Consider the following 18,148-nt stretch of genomic DNA (forward strand, 5'->3'; position numbering starts at 1 on the left):
AAAATGTTGAATTTCATGGCCCCTGGGAAAGAGGTTCTGGAGTTGTGGGAGGGGACAGTTGATTATATAGTGAAGATGCATAAATTCTTTGAAAATCTTCTTATCTGCTCCTGTGTATTAAGCAAACAAACTAAATGCATACACTGTAAAAAATGTGTTTAGGATCTAAACACTTTTCTAAACACTATTTATGTAGACAGATTTTTAACATGTTTAAATCCTAAACACATTTAAATTCTAAACATGTTTTGAAATGTGTTTAATTTCTAAACATGTCATAAGGCTCATGTTTAGGACTTAAACATGTTGAGAATTACACATGTTTAGGGTTTAAACATGTTAAATACACAATCAATATTAAGGAACATATAATAAAAATAACGATCATATTATATGATCCTTGTGATATATAAATTTGTCCAGTGTCATTATCATGGTTATATAAATCACTAAGAATTTCAGAGATATTATATTTTATTATTGAGAAGTTTGATTTGAAAATTTAAGCTAAAAAAAATTGGTACAAATAGTCATGCATTCCATTTACTAACATGTACAAAACATTCATATTTTTTGGACACAATTTCTTTGAAACAGGTATATTTCAATAATAAAACTCATCTGTAAAAAAGAGCTACTGGTAGGTATATGTACTTTTAGAAAGAATAATGTCCAATATTGCCAAATTGACAAACATGTACGAAGATCCATATGGTATGTTACAAAGTCACTGAAAGGGTGTTTCAGTCATCAAATTCCTTTGTAAATTTGAGATAATTGAAACTTTTCGCAAATTTGTTCTCTTTGTCTCCTAAAATATAAAATTGTACAAAACCAAGAATTTGAAAATATTTGGGGTACGATAAGTCCCAAGCATAATAGCAGAACAATAGCTCTGTTAGAGCTTTCTTAAGATCAGGAGAGCATAAAATCTCTAATCCCCCTCCAATTATGAAACAGTTCATGATGTTGTTCCTCTCATCTTGAATAACCATCAACCTTGGTGGATCATCTCTCTTTGTTTTCAGTGACATGTCGTTTTTCTATTGAAAAAATAAAATACAATTCAATAAATTTTAAAATCTTCAAAATGTTTCAATCTTAAATTACATGAACTTGGGTAACAGTCTTATTTAAATACAAAAGAATTGTTAGATAATCAAGGGGTAAGCTGAATAAGATCTTTAATATGGTCTTTCACACACACACACACACCCTCACAAACATATATATGCATACATATAAATATATTTACCTTACACACAGTAATTAAAGGCTGTTTGGTCCCCTTCTTTTGTTGGCACTTAATCTTTTCTTCAAGGTTTTGAAGAAGGTCTAATATGTCAACCTCTCTATCGTTTTCCCTGTCGTCTGCCTTCAGTAAAGAAAATGATTCAATTTCTAAATCTGATATATGATGTTGAAACATTTCAAAAAATATATATGTATTACATGTTTATAGTGAACATCAAAGAATTTCTGAATGAAGCAGAAAGAAAATACATTTCATCATAATACATGACAATGTCTACCTCATCACTAGATCGCCCCAATAAATCATCCAGTTTCTGCAAAACATCAAGCCAACGATCTGCATAGTTCTGAAGGTCTGGTTTCATCATTTTGAACTCTTTTTCAATCTAAAAAAATCAGCATTCATTTTACTTGAAAAAGTTACAATTGATAAAGTAGTTTTCATATATGACATTTAATTTTAATAACAAATACTTACAAACTCCACAATACCCAAGAAAGGATACTTTTTGATCAGGTCCCCACAATTCCCGTTGTGTTTCCTTTCTATAAAGGTTCTCCTTGCATGAAATGTTGCTCGTTGAGCTTTTGCCACCAATGCCCGATCAATCAATTTCACTGGTTTCTTAAATTCTTGCAACAGTTTCTTTTCAGCCTCATCCACATTCATATCCTCTATAAAATACATGTTAACCATACCATTTAATATTGATGACAATGTGAAAAAAAGAGTTCAACAGTATAAATTTAATATTTTTTGTTTAGACATAAGTATTAAAATTCATACCATCCAACACTGTAGCTGGAACTCTCTTCATCTTTTTAGCATCAGTCACAGGAGGGGCCTTGCTCCTTGCATTCCACCTCCACCTAATATTTCTAACCTTTTGTGATAATTTCTGATTGAAAAAGGTCTACAAAGAAAATTAACAATTCTTTTTTATATCAAATGTAATCATACAGGAATTTAAAAACAAGGTGATTCTAGGCACATGTGTAAGTGTAATTTCATGAACTACAAACCCAGGGTTCTTTTAGTGACTTATGTCCGATGCATGGGTATTTAGTAGTCATCAGCCGTCCGAAGTCTGCATATAGTCCTCTAGACTCAAAATTGCCGACAGAAAGTACATGATAGGCTGTTTCCTCAATGAATTTGTCCCATTCTTTCATGATTTCTCCAGAATCAAGCAGAGAGACTATCACTGGTGAATAAGCTGGGACATACATCTCCACTGGTTGTGGTTCCTGACAATCACTCTTTGCCTTAAGATTTGAATGCTGGAAAATGTATAAAATGCATTAAAATATACGATGTTAATTTTAAAAACAAAAACAAAATAATACGACAATTTTTACTATGTTTACAGTACATGTTGTAATGATACAGGTACAAATAAAATTTCAGAAAAAAAAAAACTCACCGAAGTTTTGGAGGTTCCTGGTTCATCTAAGGGTATTTCATGATTAACGATTTGCCTTGGTGTTTCTTCATCAGTGGACAATTTTTGGTCTTCCTTAGTTTTACATGTACTTTGTATTTCTTTGACAAGAACTGTTATTTTTCTCGCTGGCCCAACTTTGGTTGGCAGCATTGCAAAGACATCTTTTTCCTCCATATGCAAGAGACTAAATCCATCAACTTCATTATCTGGAATTTAACAATGTACCTGGTTGAACATATTCAATCCCAGCAAAAGTCAACATTTGCAAGCATGATGAATATAGTTCCGTTTATGCTATGCATAATCTGTGGCCACTTGTACTTTAGGTCTTGAGTACATATGCAGACTGTTTCATTCTCACTAACTACTTTGCATGCAAAAGCATTTACACTTCTGTCATAAAACAAAATTTCAAGTCTAGAACACTCCAAGTATTTTTTGTTGTTAAAAATAAACATATGTTTAATAATTAAAAATGCTATGTCTCCTTCTGCATAATCTTCAATAAGCACACTTCCAGGTCGATATGTAATTCCTTTTATTTCAATTTGGTTTGATTGTAACACTTGCTGAGCTTCGAATTCTGGATTATGAATAAGAAGAGTGTTTCTGACTGTGTCTGAAAGCTGCTGTACATGCCATTCGACTCCATATGAAACTGAATCCCCAGTGTACAAGTACACCTCTGTCTTTCCATTTGATCCACACTGTTGCAAACACATCCATCGCTGATGATGAAGGGCAACTGATAATGGTAATTCTTTGAAGTTTTTCCACTTTTTATTCTTGAATAAACCATGCTTTGCTTCCATTCTCATACACCAGTGGTTTCTGGCTGGACCAAATTTCAATATCTGATCTGGAAAATGTATCAAATAATGAAGTTTTGGTGTAAACAGGACTTCAGGGTAGAGTTTTCTGAAGCTATAGTTGTGAGAATATATCAGTTGCCTAAGAGACATGATAGTGTTACTTGATGCAACTGGAGATATCACTAATAAAGTTATCTTCAAAAGTCGAATAAAATTTTTCCAATTTTCATCATCATCTTCAATTTCATTTCCTATCATAAATGGAAGAAGAGTCATAAAGTTTTTGGTTTCCACAGCAGACATAGGAAAATTTTTTTTTATATCAAGTGCTTTCTTTTCAAGTACTTGCGGTTTATCAGCTCCCTCTTCCACAGTATAAGAAAAGTTTTTTATCTTCCTATTTAAATCTCCTAAGGTAAAATATTTCTTCTTCTCTATAAATGAAGTAAGTAAAAGTTGCAATTCAAGTTTTACAATGCCTTCTAGAAGCACATGCATTGGGTCTTGTAAAATGCACTTTGTAACCTCAAATTCTGGAATATCTAGCAACTCACTTCGTCTGCTTACTCCATACTTCTTTGACCAGTACTGCAGAGTTTTTCCTTTTAATTCTTCAAGTATTCCACAACGGTCTCTATGTTCTTCTTCATTTCGTAATTTTGAGACCCTGTCTGAAAAACTGTAGTCTATATTTTCAAGTGATACTTCACACACTCTGCAAGGCTTTTCTGCATTTCCTACACCTTCTTTAAATCCTCCCAAGTACTGGGCAGCAGGTGTATCTCCAATAACACAGTATAATGTTCCATATACAGTTTGAATTTCACCATTAATAGTAAGGACTTTTCCTCTGTGGAGTTCCTGCATTGAATGAATAAAGTCTTCAAACAAGGCCTTCATTCCATATTTTTTCAGGTGAGTGGCTTTAGCTATTGCTAACAACTGAGTAGCTGCTGATTTATAGCGAAATTCAGGTGTGATATTTAATAAGGTCCAATAAAATATTGAAAGTTTATGTTTTTTCTTATGAGAGCCTATGGGGTTCACTATCTCAAAATCATCATAATATATGCAAAAGAGCAAAGCATTTCTGTGATCTTGGAAATATTGTTTTTGATAATATGATCCATCATAAAAGTCATTTATTTCAAAAGTGTTTTCTGTTTCTTTATTTAGTTCGTCTTTGATCTCTGGCATTTTTAGTAATTCAGCAAGTTGTTGAAACAATGGAATATAATAGCCATAATGCTCTTTTTCTACAAAACGGTATTTTTGTTTCAACCTTTTTTGGATAAATTCACTACCAAGTTTGACTGGTACAGGCTTAATATATCCTAATTTATCTCGAAAATACCTTTCTCTTAAGTGTTGGGTCTCCAAACCACAAAAGGATGCATCTCTGAATATTTGATTAAAATCCAATTGAAGGAAAATATTTTCAGGAATATTCTTTGACAACTCTAATTTTATCATATTGCTTTGCTCATTCAACATAAGTTTTGTCGAAGTTATTATATCTTCAATAGCTCTTTGAGATAAATTATGATCTGCAATCATTTTCAAAAGAAATTGAGCTTCTGATCTTTTTCTGTCTTGTTCAGGGGTTAATTCTTCATTACTTATATCTTCACATGTAAAAGACATCTCTTCAGTTGTTGCTTCTTCATCACTTTCAATTTCACTGAGTACATCAGAAGAATGTTTTCTGTATAAGTGTTGAGAGAAACTTCTAATTTTGTTAAATGAAGAACCACATCCTGGTTTACTACAGTGAACTTTAAATTTTGGCTCATTCTTATGACGTCGGACTAGGTGTTGCAGAATTTCTTCTTTTGTTTTTCCAAAATATGGACACATGCTGCAGTTGTACATGTATGTGGCACTCATTTTCCCCTGTTATGTGTATCCAGTCTGCATGCACATGCAAAATGCTAACCTACAAAGATTTTAGTAACTTTGTTAAATTAGAACTACTTCTAATTGACAGGAAATTTCATATGCAGATAAATTAACGATTACATGCAATTTAAAAAAAAATGATTGTTTACATACCTTTCAATATCTGACTTGTTTCTCTGCTTACACCTGCTTGAATTAGCCATTGATAAACTTCATCAATTGAGGATTTGTCTGTCAAAGCCATGCCTAAAAAAGACAGTGTCTTTGGGAAATATTCATATTATATATATATATATATGAATTTAGTGATAAAGTACAACATGAAAAAAAATGACTCAAAGATGAGATTAATGATAGAATAAATAATTAAATATTAATAATACAGAATTTTAAAAATGTGAAAGAATACCTTACTGAAATTAAAATATAAATCAAAGGGGCACCAGTTTGATTTGCTTTTAGAATAATTAAACTGAAAATTCATTATTATAATAAACATGAATGGTAAACATACTTGTACAAATATTATTTTCTTTTAATGAGGTCACAAAATTTACTGTGTCATGAAGCAAAGAAGACACATCCTCTTGATCCAAATTTCTGAGTTCTTTAAATGTCTGGACTAAATTTACTGCAAGATTATCTCTCTCCTCATCTGAATAGTCAACTATATTTGTATTTTCTTGATCTAATTGTGGAATGACATTATTTCTCTGTGCTCTTGGAAGAGGCTTAGTAACTTTGTGATTTTTAATAAAATCATGAATTTCTGAATGAAAATCCTGAACTTTTTGCACAAGTCCTTGGGTCTTCCCATCAAACTGTTAAAAAAATAATGAGGAAAAAATATTTTAATAGCTCCACGACCAGTTAGTAAAATCAGTATATTTCACTACATAGCTAGAATTACCTACCATAGCTTTATTTAGCTACTTCAATGCATTTTTTTTTTTTTTTTTTACAATTTTGCTTTTTATTTAAAAAAGACAAAAAATTCAGGTACTGTATACAATTACTAGTATTTAAACTCAGAATGAAAAAAAAAAAACAATCCAAAGTAGAGATATATAGTTTAAACATTGCTGCATCTCAACACTTTTTAGCAAAATAGTTATTTCTATTGCTTGAGCAATTGTCCACCACACTGAGTCATGGATATAAGTATGATTGCATCACAATGTGCTGAACAATTGCCAATCAATTATCATGTTAAGCAGAACTGGTCTTCTTTTTTATTTCATATGTCATTTCATTCAAGAAATAACTGTTTGGTCACAAATTAACCATTGTATTTAGTCAAAAAACTTTTAAAACTTTGATTGCAATTGCACAGAAAAAGACACATCTTCAAGAGTGATTTTTCATGATTTGTTTACAGATGAGTTCAACGTTAAAAATATTATCAATGATCAACATGATCAATGTGTAATTTTCTGTACATCCTGAGAAATATGCCAATTCAACAAATAATTTTGAATTAGTAGCTAAATGAAGCTACTTCAGGGAGGTAAATATAGCAATATACGTATTTAAACCATGTAGCTAAATCAGTAAATATAGTGATTGTACCAGACCTGTTTAAGTATGTTTGTAAACCTCGGAATCATCATACAAGCGATAGCTGTCCTATTTGATCGTGCAAGCCTCCTTCAAGGGGGGTTATACAGTTATCAATATTATATTTCTATTATTAACAAAGTGATTGAGGCGAAATCTTTGCCAAAATCGTCCCCCAATTCCAATCTCATGAATCTGCGAAGACATGATGTTGACATAATTTAAATTCTAACAATACCGAACCCGACTGATATTGGAACTCGAGCACGATTACAATTAAAATACCGAATCAATTTAAAAGTGAATACTCCGTCAATAATACAGTTTATGAATAGGCGATCCAAATGCATTCAAATTTTAAAAATAAAAATCTGACATAGCCACATATTTGGGGACTGGAACGCACTCATAAAACAGATACACAGATCGAAAACATGCTTAAACATCAAACAAATCAGCCTTAAAATTCAAATTTAAACATTTCTTGAGTTTTAACAGGCAATAAAGCAACAACAAAAACGATAAAAAAATATCTGTGATATACATGACTTAGTTTCCTTTACCTCCATTCACCACAGTCTTTGTATTACCACTGGCTGTTTGGTTCTTTGTGTTCATCTGGCGGGAATGAAAGAGCGCGCTATGGAAAAACACTATAACGGAAGTGACGAATATCTAAACGTGTTTAGTTTGTAAACGCGTTTAGAAAGTAATGCTTAGGTTACATTATGATGGAAGTGACGAAAATCTAAACACGTTTGGTTTTTAAACATGTTTTAAAAATGGTGTTTAAGGTTTCAACGCATAACTAAACACGTTAAGCCTGCAACATGTTCACCATACGTTTAAACTCTAAGCGCATTTTTTACAGTGTAGTTGTGATGAGTAAGCGTGCCTCATCTAAAATTTTGAATTTCATGGCCCCTAGGTCAGAGGTTCTCGTGTTACACTGGGGCTCTTATAACTAAATAAAGAAAATTCATAACTTTTGGAAAATCTTTGCATAAATCACTTAATGATAATGGATCCCCTTCCAAAGTGGCGGCCATTTTGGCAATTTTAAATCCCCGTAGACTTTGAATTTACCGCCGCGTCAATACACTGGTTGACCTCGAGGGTTCGTATAAATGCAGAAAGTTTGAAAAAATAATAAATCTACCGATCAAGCCTAGGTTGAAGGCCAAGGTATTTATATATTTTGATATATTTTGTGAAAAGTGGTGACATTCCGGTCGTGGGACAGGCTACAGTAAGGTTATTCTTGACAAAACCATTGGCAATATGGTTATATTTGCAATTAAACTAAAGGAATTAAAGGTCATATCTCACATTTCAATGTCACATCTCATATCTCAGGGTCACTGTCATATCTCAAAAATCAAGGTCACTGACATATCTTTACAAGGAGCACACGATGGCTGTTATCGGTCGGCAGGGGATGCTCACTCCTCCATGACACCTGATCCCAGCTCTAAATTTTGAGGTCCGTGTTTGCTGTTCTCCAAATTTGTATCGGTTCATTGGGCTTTCGATATTGAATACCGTTCGTTATCTTCATATTTCATTTTAAATCTCTAGGTCACTGTCACATCTCAACCTCATGGGCATTGTCACATCTCAATCTCAAAGTCACTACTATGTCTCTAATGTCCATCTTCCCAAGTCAAGAGTATCTGATCCACTCCGCTCCACATAAACTTTAATGTGGAGCGGAGTGTATCAGAAACCATTGACTTGGGAAGATGCAAATGTCAAGATCATCGGGACAAGACTTGTAGAAATCACGATTCAAATCTTTAATCGATAAACCGTCGATTTCTATCCTTAGTTGATCACATATTGTTTTCCAATATCATGTCTGAAGGTCAAATAGTAAGTTATGGCCAAGAGTATAATCTGAGAAGGTGAGATATCCATTTATTTTATTACAAGGGAAAAAGTATATCTATTCCAGAATTTAGTCTGGGCAAGTGAATATGAAAGTCAGAGTCGATTTATAAGCACTAGTATAATTCATATATAAAAAAAGAGAAGCTTGAATGAACAAGTGTACATGTAGTATACATGTACCAAAGAAGTGATTGACCTGAGCACGTGTACTCAATATATAATCTCTAGGATTTCGTAAAATGGGGACGTACTCCAGTCACTGACTCTGGTGGGTTCATTCTTAGGTGATGCTTCATCGTTAATAATCATATAAACATAATAAGCACCTCATTTTATATCGTCGCCATGTGATCTTGTAAGGTAGGAATAAGGTGAATGGTGGACTTTGTCTAAGTAACCACACTGATACTAGAGCTATTGAGATTCTGACGAGCTGTCAATTTAATAATGGTAATTCATCTGGTTCACTTAACATGGTCCGTACTTTTTAGATTTTTTTTCTTTTACTGAAACAAAATAATTCTAATTCAAGCTATAGATGATAAACAGTATATGTTAAAATATAACGTACACATTAGAACATTTCCATTCATTAATTTCATGTTTGAAATAAAAAAACCTAAAATGATCGCACGTACCAACGTACGTATGACAGAATTCACTAGATGACTACGCTCTTGTGTTAAATATATAAAACTTTTTTACACTCTTTTCGTATCCAACTTAATTTCTGTAAAGGATCAAGCATTGTTTTGACCCTATAGTTATTTATGTAGTTGTTCATGTCGCTGTACTACATTCAATTTGACGTTATTTGCATTTTCCTGATGAGCTCTCATGTTTTTAAATTTGTAATCATCTTTTTAGGTCATTATTTAAACACTGAATTGTCTACGTATTTTTCCGTTTGCCCGATCATGACATTATTCACATGGCAGGTGTGACCGTCTACTGGGGGATACTTACTCCTCCATGGCACCTGAACCCACCTCTTGTGTTTTTTAGAGGTCCGTGTTAGCTCTGTCCCAATTTGTATTGTTACAATGGAGTTTTGAGCTTGATTACTGTTCGTTGTCTCTATATTTCATTCACCATAGCTTTGCCCTAGAAGAAGAAAAAAAAAACTTGTCAGAAAAAGTTTTTTTTCTATCGAAACAGGCACGAAATAACGGACTGTAATTTTAAGAAAATTGCCAAATATTTATTTAATCTAAAATTTTATTTTAAATAAACATATGCCACTTTTAAAAATAGATTTCTTGTAAGTACATGTAGTTTTAACTTAAATGAAATCGAGTGATTTCTCATCTCCGCTAGCCAAGGGTTTTTGATCCGCTACTCTCCTCACAAACCCTTGGCATACGGTGCAGTCAAAAGTTGGGATTGTTTACGACATCTCCCAACATAGGCACAAATTGCGTCATCGACAAAAATAAAAGGCGCATTTGAAAATTTAAGTTTTTAAAGAATAATTAACAAGAAGATATCGAGCAATGTTTATTGCGTGGACCCTGAGGTCCACGCAGATAATATATAAACGGGGTTAAACCGGATGCCATGGGCTTACGTCAGGCTACGCATGCGCGAGAATGCTAGAGAGTTCGCCTCTAAGACAACTTGCCCTTAGAACAATTCGACCTTTTTGAATTAGAATGTGCCAATCATTGTCAAACCTCGCTCTAAAATCTGTACATCTTATAAATGTATTCTTTGGCGTAACCAACGTCCGGATTCCTCTTTTATACATATATCCGTATATTCAAACTAAAGTCTATGGTACAAGCATTTTAAATAAGTAGGAAGAGCTTAATATATAGATAGCTTAACAGCTTGAACATGTTTAATTAAAAACTTAATTCAACTACTAGGGTTTAAGAGATAGTCTTTGCCATGTTTACTGGCATTAGTTTTGTGCATCAAGGTTCGCAAAATAATTTGATAGACAGCAATCCAAATATAGCTTAATAAAGTCCTGTAGCAACGTTTTTCCATGTGGGGAAGAGGGAGAAACATAAAAACAAGCTAATTCAGAGAATTTGTGTTCCCCGCTTAGGGAAAAAAGAAGAGCAGATAGAAACTGTAATGTTAAATTAGAATCTAGTGTAGTATAGTTTTTCCTGAATCCCGCTTGATTTTCTTTCAATAAATCAACTTCATTTGCATAATTTTCCAATCTGCTATTTAGAATACATGTGAAGACTTTTCCTAGGCAGCTAAGTAATGTTATAGGACGATAATTATCAGGCTTTGTGGGATCGCCTTTGTTTTTATATATCGGCTTAATAATACCAATCAACCATTCTTCTGGAACGAGTCCACTTTCATATATCATGTTAAACAATTTTAAATAGACTGGCATAAATATAGATAATGTTGATGAAATATGTTCATTCAGAATACTATCAAATCCACTTTTTATTTTTTTGACAGCTTGTCTAGATCTTATTTCATCTTCACGGATTGCAGGGTTTAAAATCTCATCGGCTATATCATGAATCTCATATGCGACAGGTGTTGAATTATCATAAAAGGAAGTTTGCTGTTCACGTTCACTTTCATTGACGTCTTTCAGAAATGTGTACATATCATTAATATTAACAGCACATTTTTTTTCTTTATCAGAAGCATTTAAAATTTTCCAATAATCTTTCGAGTTTGTTGATCGTAATTTTTTTAGTTTATCTGATAGATCATTTCTATATTTTTGTATACATTTATCCATCGTCTTTTTATATTCTGTACTCGTTACAGTAAGATTCAGTTTATTTTCTGCTGAGTTGTGTCTATTGTGCATTCTTTTTGCTAAATGAAATTTTTTCCTAGCCGTTCTACAGTCTTTATTAAACGATTTTTTTTTTTTTTTTTTTTTGGTCTTATTGTTTAGTGTTTTTTTTCTTTTGCAATCCAAATGTTTCTTTAGCTACATTTGTAAAAACCTTACTTATATCATTTGCTACTTTAGAAATGTCAGCTCCGCTAATTGTGTCAATACGGGCAGATAATTCCTTCAAAAAATCTTCAATAGCCTCTACGCTTGACAATGCGATTTTACTACAATACTGATCTGCTTTGTCTGGACACCACAATTTTACACTTGACTGATTCTCACTTACGCATATATTTTCAGACCGTGTATCAAGACTGGAAATTGTAAAAGATAACGGCTTGTGTACATCAGAGAATAAATCACTCAAGCTCAATAAAATGGTGCAAATGATGTCGCTGGGGGTTAAGCGTAAAAAAATAATGAAATGTCAAAGAAAGTACTTTTTGAATGAATGCATGAATATGTAACCTTTAAGGCAAAAATACAAAAATGGAGTGAACAAATCATATTGAGATATTTTATTTGGCATATAGTGATTTTTTGAAACACGTTACTGTCGCCAACATCGAATAATTCCACTTAAATGGCTACTTTTTGTACAAATAACAGTTCAGTCTTAAATTAGATAGCATATGTCTTCAAAACATTTATTTGTAAAATGCTTTTAATAAATTATTGAGCATAATCACAAATATATTACCAAACTTTGATTTGATATCCCCATGTCGCCAGAAACAAAATAAAAACGGACTGTGACATTAAATATAGTATGAGTATTCGGTTTTGTATGCCTGTAAGATTGGAATACGTTTTATTTTGAAGGAAACTTCTTGAAAATTAAAAATAAATGGTACAAAGCCTTGTATATGTTACCAATTTTTTGAAATTACATTCTATCTTCGTATTTTACATGCGTATGGATAGGCATGAAACATTCGTTGTATTAGTTTAACAGATGACATAGAATGATATCATAGTTAAACATGTGATACTTTTTCTTCTATCCAACAACAGTATTCCATGCTCTAACCAATGAAAATGAAAATGAACAATGTCTTATTGTTAGCGTACTATTTAAGAGAAAATGATTAAATGAAATAACCGTTACCGAAACATTCGTTACCAAACCTCTTAAAAAAGAATGATTTATGAGTTCAAACATCTTAATTCTGCACATATACGTGGTCAAATATTTTGCGCCGTATTCAAATTTTGACACCCGGAGTACGGTACTGCCTTTTTATGACTTTTTTTCTTAAGTCTAGACAGTGTTGGTGAGTTTGTTTTCTAGAATGCAATAACAATGAATCAAATGGAATGAATTAGTATGTAACTGTTAATATTTATATAACGACCGACAACAACTACGCAACCAGTTTCAATCTACACCTGAATGTCCTAGATATTAGTCTTTTTAACAAATCATATATGAAAATTGCAACAATATTTACAGATTTTCTTTCATGACAAATTGTTCGAATGTAAACTTTATTGATTGATTTGTATCATTTTAAGCTTAAGTTGCATAAATTTTATTATAAACTGATTCTAGAGACGCATTATTGAACACACACATTAATTCTGTAGAAAAACATTAATTAAAATTATTTTGAAAGACATTTTTAGTTTGAATCAGATGATATTGATTAAACAAAGGCTTGAGTTTCTATTCTGAATCTACATCGGGGTTTTTTGTTTCTCTCTTATAATTTTGATACTGTTAAACTCGCATTTTATGTTAAGTAACGTACGTTTCAGCATTTTATTTTTGTTGAACTATGGCATTGACCCAAGCAGAAATACGAAGGAAGTTTCCATTGATGGTTAAATGATTTCAAGCTAAAAGTCATCATAAAAATTGTTATTTTCATTATTTTAGGTTCTGTTAAAACCTCTATACAGACAATTTTACACATATCTCTTATCCGTTTGTACATATAGTACAGTTCAAGGAAAATATGACACGATGATATATATAGTTCAAATCATAATTTCTTTTGACATTTTCAATACCATGGCACAAGTAGAGCAGAAATTACATCTCATGAATTGGTCCATTTTGTTGGAATTAATCTTAAAAACAGTAAATATTACTTCTCATGAAACATTCGTTACATACGAACGTTGTTGCATTTGAAAGTGTAAATAAGAACAAGATCTCAATTCATGAACAACATTTTATTGAACGTTTCTATAAATGGATCTTCTATTTATTTAGATTCCCCATTTGCGCTGGGCAGTTTTGATTTTTCTTGAGGCATATTTGAAATATAAAATTTTAGAGATACATGTATGTCAAATTCATTTGAAGAAAAAAATATAATTCAACAATTTGACTGCATCAATTCATAAAATACATTATGACAGTTGACCTTTTTTGTCTTATCACGAAAGTAAATAGACTGATTTGCTTTTGACATTGAGGATTTATCACAATCTATATATATGTTTATTCACCAATCAAGGGCCCTCAGGGGGCATATACAATTATTTCAGAATGATTACATATAAATAATATTAAAGTATATTGTAATATGAAAGAATATAAATCATATCTATCATGAGGGTACAAATGAAAGATGTACAATACTACGAGTACGATACTCATGAAAATGCAAGATTTGCAACATAATCACAATAGTCTGAAACTGGATCAAAAATATTGAGTATAGGAAGAAAACTGAAGGAAGATAAAGAAATTGACAATAATAGCAGTATGCTTAAATACATGTATATAGTGTGGCTTGAATACAGAGGGCACCAGGGGACGATGCCTCTGCATAGTCAATCTTATTGACACACCTGTACCCTAAGTATTCAAGACACTTGAAGACAATCTATATTATTTCATCCTAAAATCTTAAAGGAAAACTATTATATGATATACATGTACGTAACGCTGGTTTCTCAGCAAAAAATGATTAACAATACACCTTTATTTCAAATTGACGTAATTTCTTAACCAATGAACTTAACTTGAAAAATCTTTGGAAATACAAACTTGATATGTTGATCTATCCGAAAATGTTATTAGCAGATTGATAATCAAAAGTCGATTTTTGAAGAAAAAATATCTTGAATTGCACCAGTTTATTGAGTTTGGGTGAAATTACAAAAATCGTGTATATCAAAATCTTGTATAACTTCTAAAACATTTACACTAGCTAAGACATAATCAACAGTACTAGAATTTTTACATGTTTTTGTCGCTTCCTAGACGACTATTAACTATACAAATATCATTGTTTTTACAGAAATCTGCTAGTTTATATCCAAAATTATTATTATTCGAGTCTTGAACAATTCTTTGTAGAGGTATTGAATATTTCTCAAAAATAACAGTTCGTGCTTCAATTCCATTGTGAGTAGAATCATCACATATGTTTTCTTTTGACAAAAAACTATCAGAGATAAAATAATCAGGTAGCTGGCCAGATCTTGCATTGAAATCCCCCATTAAACAAACAAACCTATTATCATTTGCTAAAGTAATCAATTCTTGTTCTATTTCTAAAAAACAATCATTAGAAGAGGATTTACTTCCTTCGGGGGGGGGGGGGGGCTATAACAAACCCCGAATAGTACATCCTCACTTGTGTTAAAAAGAACTTTGTTGATTCTAAACCATAAAACATATTTACAATCAGTTTTGATAATTTGTACATATTCAACAATACTGTCCCTAATTGCGACTAGGATTCCACCAGATCTAGTTTTTCTAAACTTATGTCGATTTTTAACGTATGTAACATATCCAGGTATACATATATTGTCCGTGTCATCGGTTTTGGTCTCAGTGAATCCGATTACGTCGTATTTTAATATGCTATCTGTAAACTCGTTGTAATTAGGTCGCGTTTTTGTGCCGCACACATTGAGAGACAGGAATTTAAGAGCACTGTTCGTCTGTTCTCCTGCGTATCCCTACTTGTCTCGGGTGGAAACTGCTCGTTCACGTACACTTCGCTTCCCTTGAGTCTTTTTGCTGCATTCATTAGTATATGTAGTCCCTGTCCTTGAAAAATGAAAATTTGGCAACTATTTTTCTCGGGAACTCACTGAATTCATTAAACTTGCCCAATCTGTGAACTCTTTCGAAATCTAGTGGATATTCCAGTCTGTACTTTCTTCTTAGGAAGTCTTGCAGCACTTGTTCAGTGTTCTCCCATGCACGTTCTTGTATTCCTGTGAATACTAAATTATCACGCATTGACCGCGCCTTGAGGTCAATTACAGATTCTAGAAGACTGGTACTGATTTCCTTAGCATCCCTTAGATCTGACTCGGCAGACTTTTGAGCATGTTTACAGTGTTCAATATCTTTTCTGTCACTGATTATCATGTTTTTATTACATTTTGTCTCTTCCCTCACCGAGTCAAACAAATTTCCCAGGGAATTTACGTTTGATTCCAGATTTTGCAAATCTTTTTTAGTACTTTTCATTTCCTCTTCTACTTGTGAGGTGACACTTCATGGAATTAAGAGTACCCTGTATTTCATCTAATGAACACATTTTGTTTTCAATAGTAGTTAGTCTTGAATCAAGGGCGTTGTTCTTAATTTCAATATTTGAGAGTTTAGAGTTCATTTGAGTTAGAAGAGCATGTATGGATGAGAGTGTTATCTGACTCTCTGCGGGGTGCCTGTTTTGTTGTTCATGCTCTTGTTCATAGACAATCGCCCGAGTTTCCTCAAGTAGTTTTGTTGTTTCAGATACTGACATGTTTGTTATAAATTTGCACAGCCAATACACAGTCAATACACGAAACACACAAGGAACTAGGAACGACATTCACCTATTCCACATGGGTTAAATATATTGCAGTATAAACTGCGTGTATAGCACAATGGGCATGTTGGAAATACCAACTTTAAAGTTGGAAAAGCAAAGATTAAAGTTGGAATTACCAACTTTAAAGTTGGAAAAACCAACTTTAAAGTTGGAATTACCAATTTTAATGTTGGAAAAGCCAACTTTCATGTTGGAATTACCAACTTTAAAGTTGGAAAAGCAAAGATTAAAGTTGGAATTTCCAACTTAAAAAAAAATATTACGTGGCACTTATACGCTTCCGTACTCAACAGGAAAAGGGTCCCCAATTAGAAAAAAAAGCTAAGGGGTGGAGGGAGGGGGATATAATAATTCATATTATGACATACTTTATATTAAATACACGTATTCAATTGAAGCAACACGTCGATTTTACAATGATCGTTGAAACTGCTTTAATTTTTTTATTTTATTTTAAAAGGTACATTGTATTCTGTATATATAATCTACATGTATTGTTTCTAATAGATCAGTTACGCACAAACACATACGCTTTTGGATTGGTTTAGGATGAAAACGATAAGAATTTCATTGTAGAATTTGAGGAACTTTAGATACTTCTTTGTAAAGTTCGACTTAAATTTAGTCTTACAAGCAATAGCTCATGCACAATTTAAATCTCATTTTTTCGGTACATTGCAACCTCCCCCCCCCCCCACACACACACACATTTCTTGTACCTTAATAGTCACTTCACAATATGCCAAGTTTTATTATTATTATTATTTTTTTATCTCTAACTTGCAAGCATAAAGTGTTTCGAATTCGTTCTACATGTTCCATTATGGCGAAGTAAAGACTTGATCCTTACGTTGCCATGAATTCGAATCAACTAGCATGCGGACGAGAGACTGGTTCTCCGGATAAGACTATACATGTATGTAAAGTTATAAACCGAGAATGCATGGCCGTAGGACCAATAATATTGCCGATATATAGAATACTATACAAAATGTAGCTACTATATGCTTACAAGTGTCCCCCTCAATAATAACGTCTGATGACCTCTTTTTGGCTTGTCAAGGAATTTTTGGTAGTTGATAGTGCCCCCCTCCCCCAACTATAAAAGGAATGGTTGTGCTACTTCATAGTGAAATTGCTTCCTACGGGACTAGAATTTGCTTGCACGAGATTCCTCACTGCTCAATAGCCAGCATGGATCCCCCCAAATAACTAATAAAATATAAAGAGTCGTTATTTTCTCAAAAATATGTGATTTCTCCGTTAATTCTATATGTATGTCATTCTGTGCATTTTTTTTTTATTTACTTTTGTTAAGGTTTAAAAATTGGCCATATACGGTATAATAAAAATTTATACACCTGAAGCGTGGATCACCCCCCCCCCCCCAACTAACCAATAAAATATAAGGAGTCTTTATTTTCTCGAAAATATGACTTCTCCGTCAATTCTATCTGTATGCATTTAATTAACTGGTGATGTCTCGATCCCCACTTGAAAAAAAAAAATTGGAAGGGATGACATCATGTAAAGCAAACAACAAATTGCGGCAACAGTCCCATGATTGACCATATCGTAGTCTGTACACTTGGGCTGTCCTTTTTGAAATAATTTGGTCTCAGATGTCGTTTATCAAATGTGCTATTGTCTAACCATTGCATCAATATCAAT

The 18,148-nt window shown here is 32.7% G+C and overlaps 1 protein-coding gene across 1 annotated transcript; it reads right to left on the reverse strand.

Moving 5' to 3' along the window:
* Positions 1-584: 584 nt before the first annotated feature.
* LOC133193869 (uncharacterized) lies at positions 585-8,621 on the reverse strand. The gene is made up of 10 exons (XM_061329784.1): positions 8,565-8,621; positions 5,925-6,231; positions 5,564-5,656; positions 2,679-2,905; positions 2,278-2,535; positions 2,042-2,168; positions 1,733-1,929; positions 1,533-1,640; positions 1,256-1,375; positions 585-1,043 (listed from the first exon to the last, which is right to left on the reverse strand). The coding sequence occupies exons 1-10, from the start codon at positions 8,619-8,621 to the stop codon at positions 744-746; spliced, it is 1,794 nt and encodes a 597-aa protein (XP_061185768.1). The 3' UTR covers positions 585-743.
* Positions 8,622-18,148: the final 9,527 nt, after the last annotated feature.

Source organism: Saccostrea echinata, unplaced genomic scaffold, assembly GCF_033153115.1.
Source record: "Saccostrea echinata isolate AGI-Se365-2 ecotype Australia unplaced genomic scaffold, CSIRO_AGI_Sech_v1 ptg000028l, whole genome shotgun sequence".
Classification (NCBI taxonomy): Eukaryota; Metazoa; Mollusca; class Bivalvia; order Ostreida; family Ostreidae; genus Saccostrea; species Saccostrea echinata.

What these genes read in the sequence shown, in the direction of transcription:
- LOC133193869 (XM_061329784.1), bottom strand. Translation starts at nt 8,621, where the DNA reads ATGGACATTAGAGACATAGTAGTGACTTTGAGATTGAGATGTGACAAT. An exon ending in AGAAAATAATATTTGTACAA is followed by an intron (nt 5,657 to 5,924) that starts GTATGTTTACCA and finishes TGTCTTTTTTAG; the next exon opens with GCATGGCTTTGACAGACAAA. An exon ending in TGGGGCGATCTAGTGATGAG is followed by an intron (nt 1,376 to 1,532) that starts GTAGACATTGTC and finishes TCTTTACTGAAG; the next exon opens with GCAGACGACAGGGAAAACGA.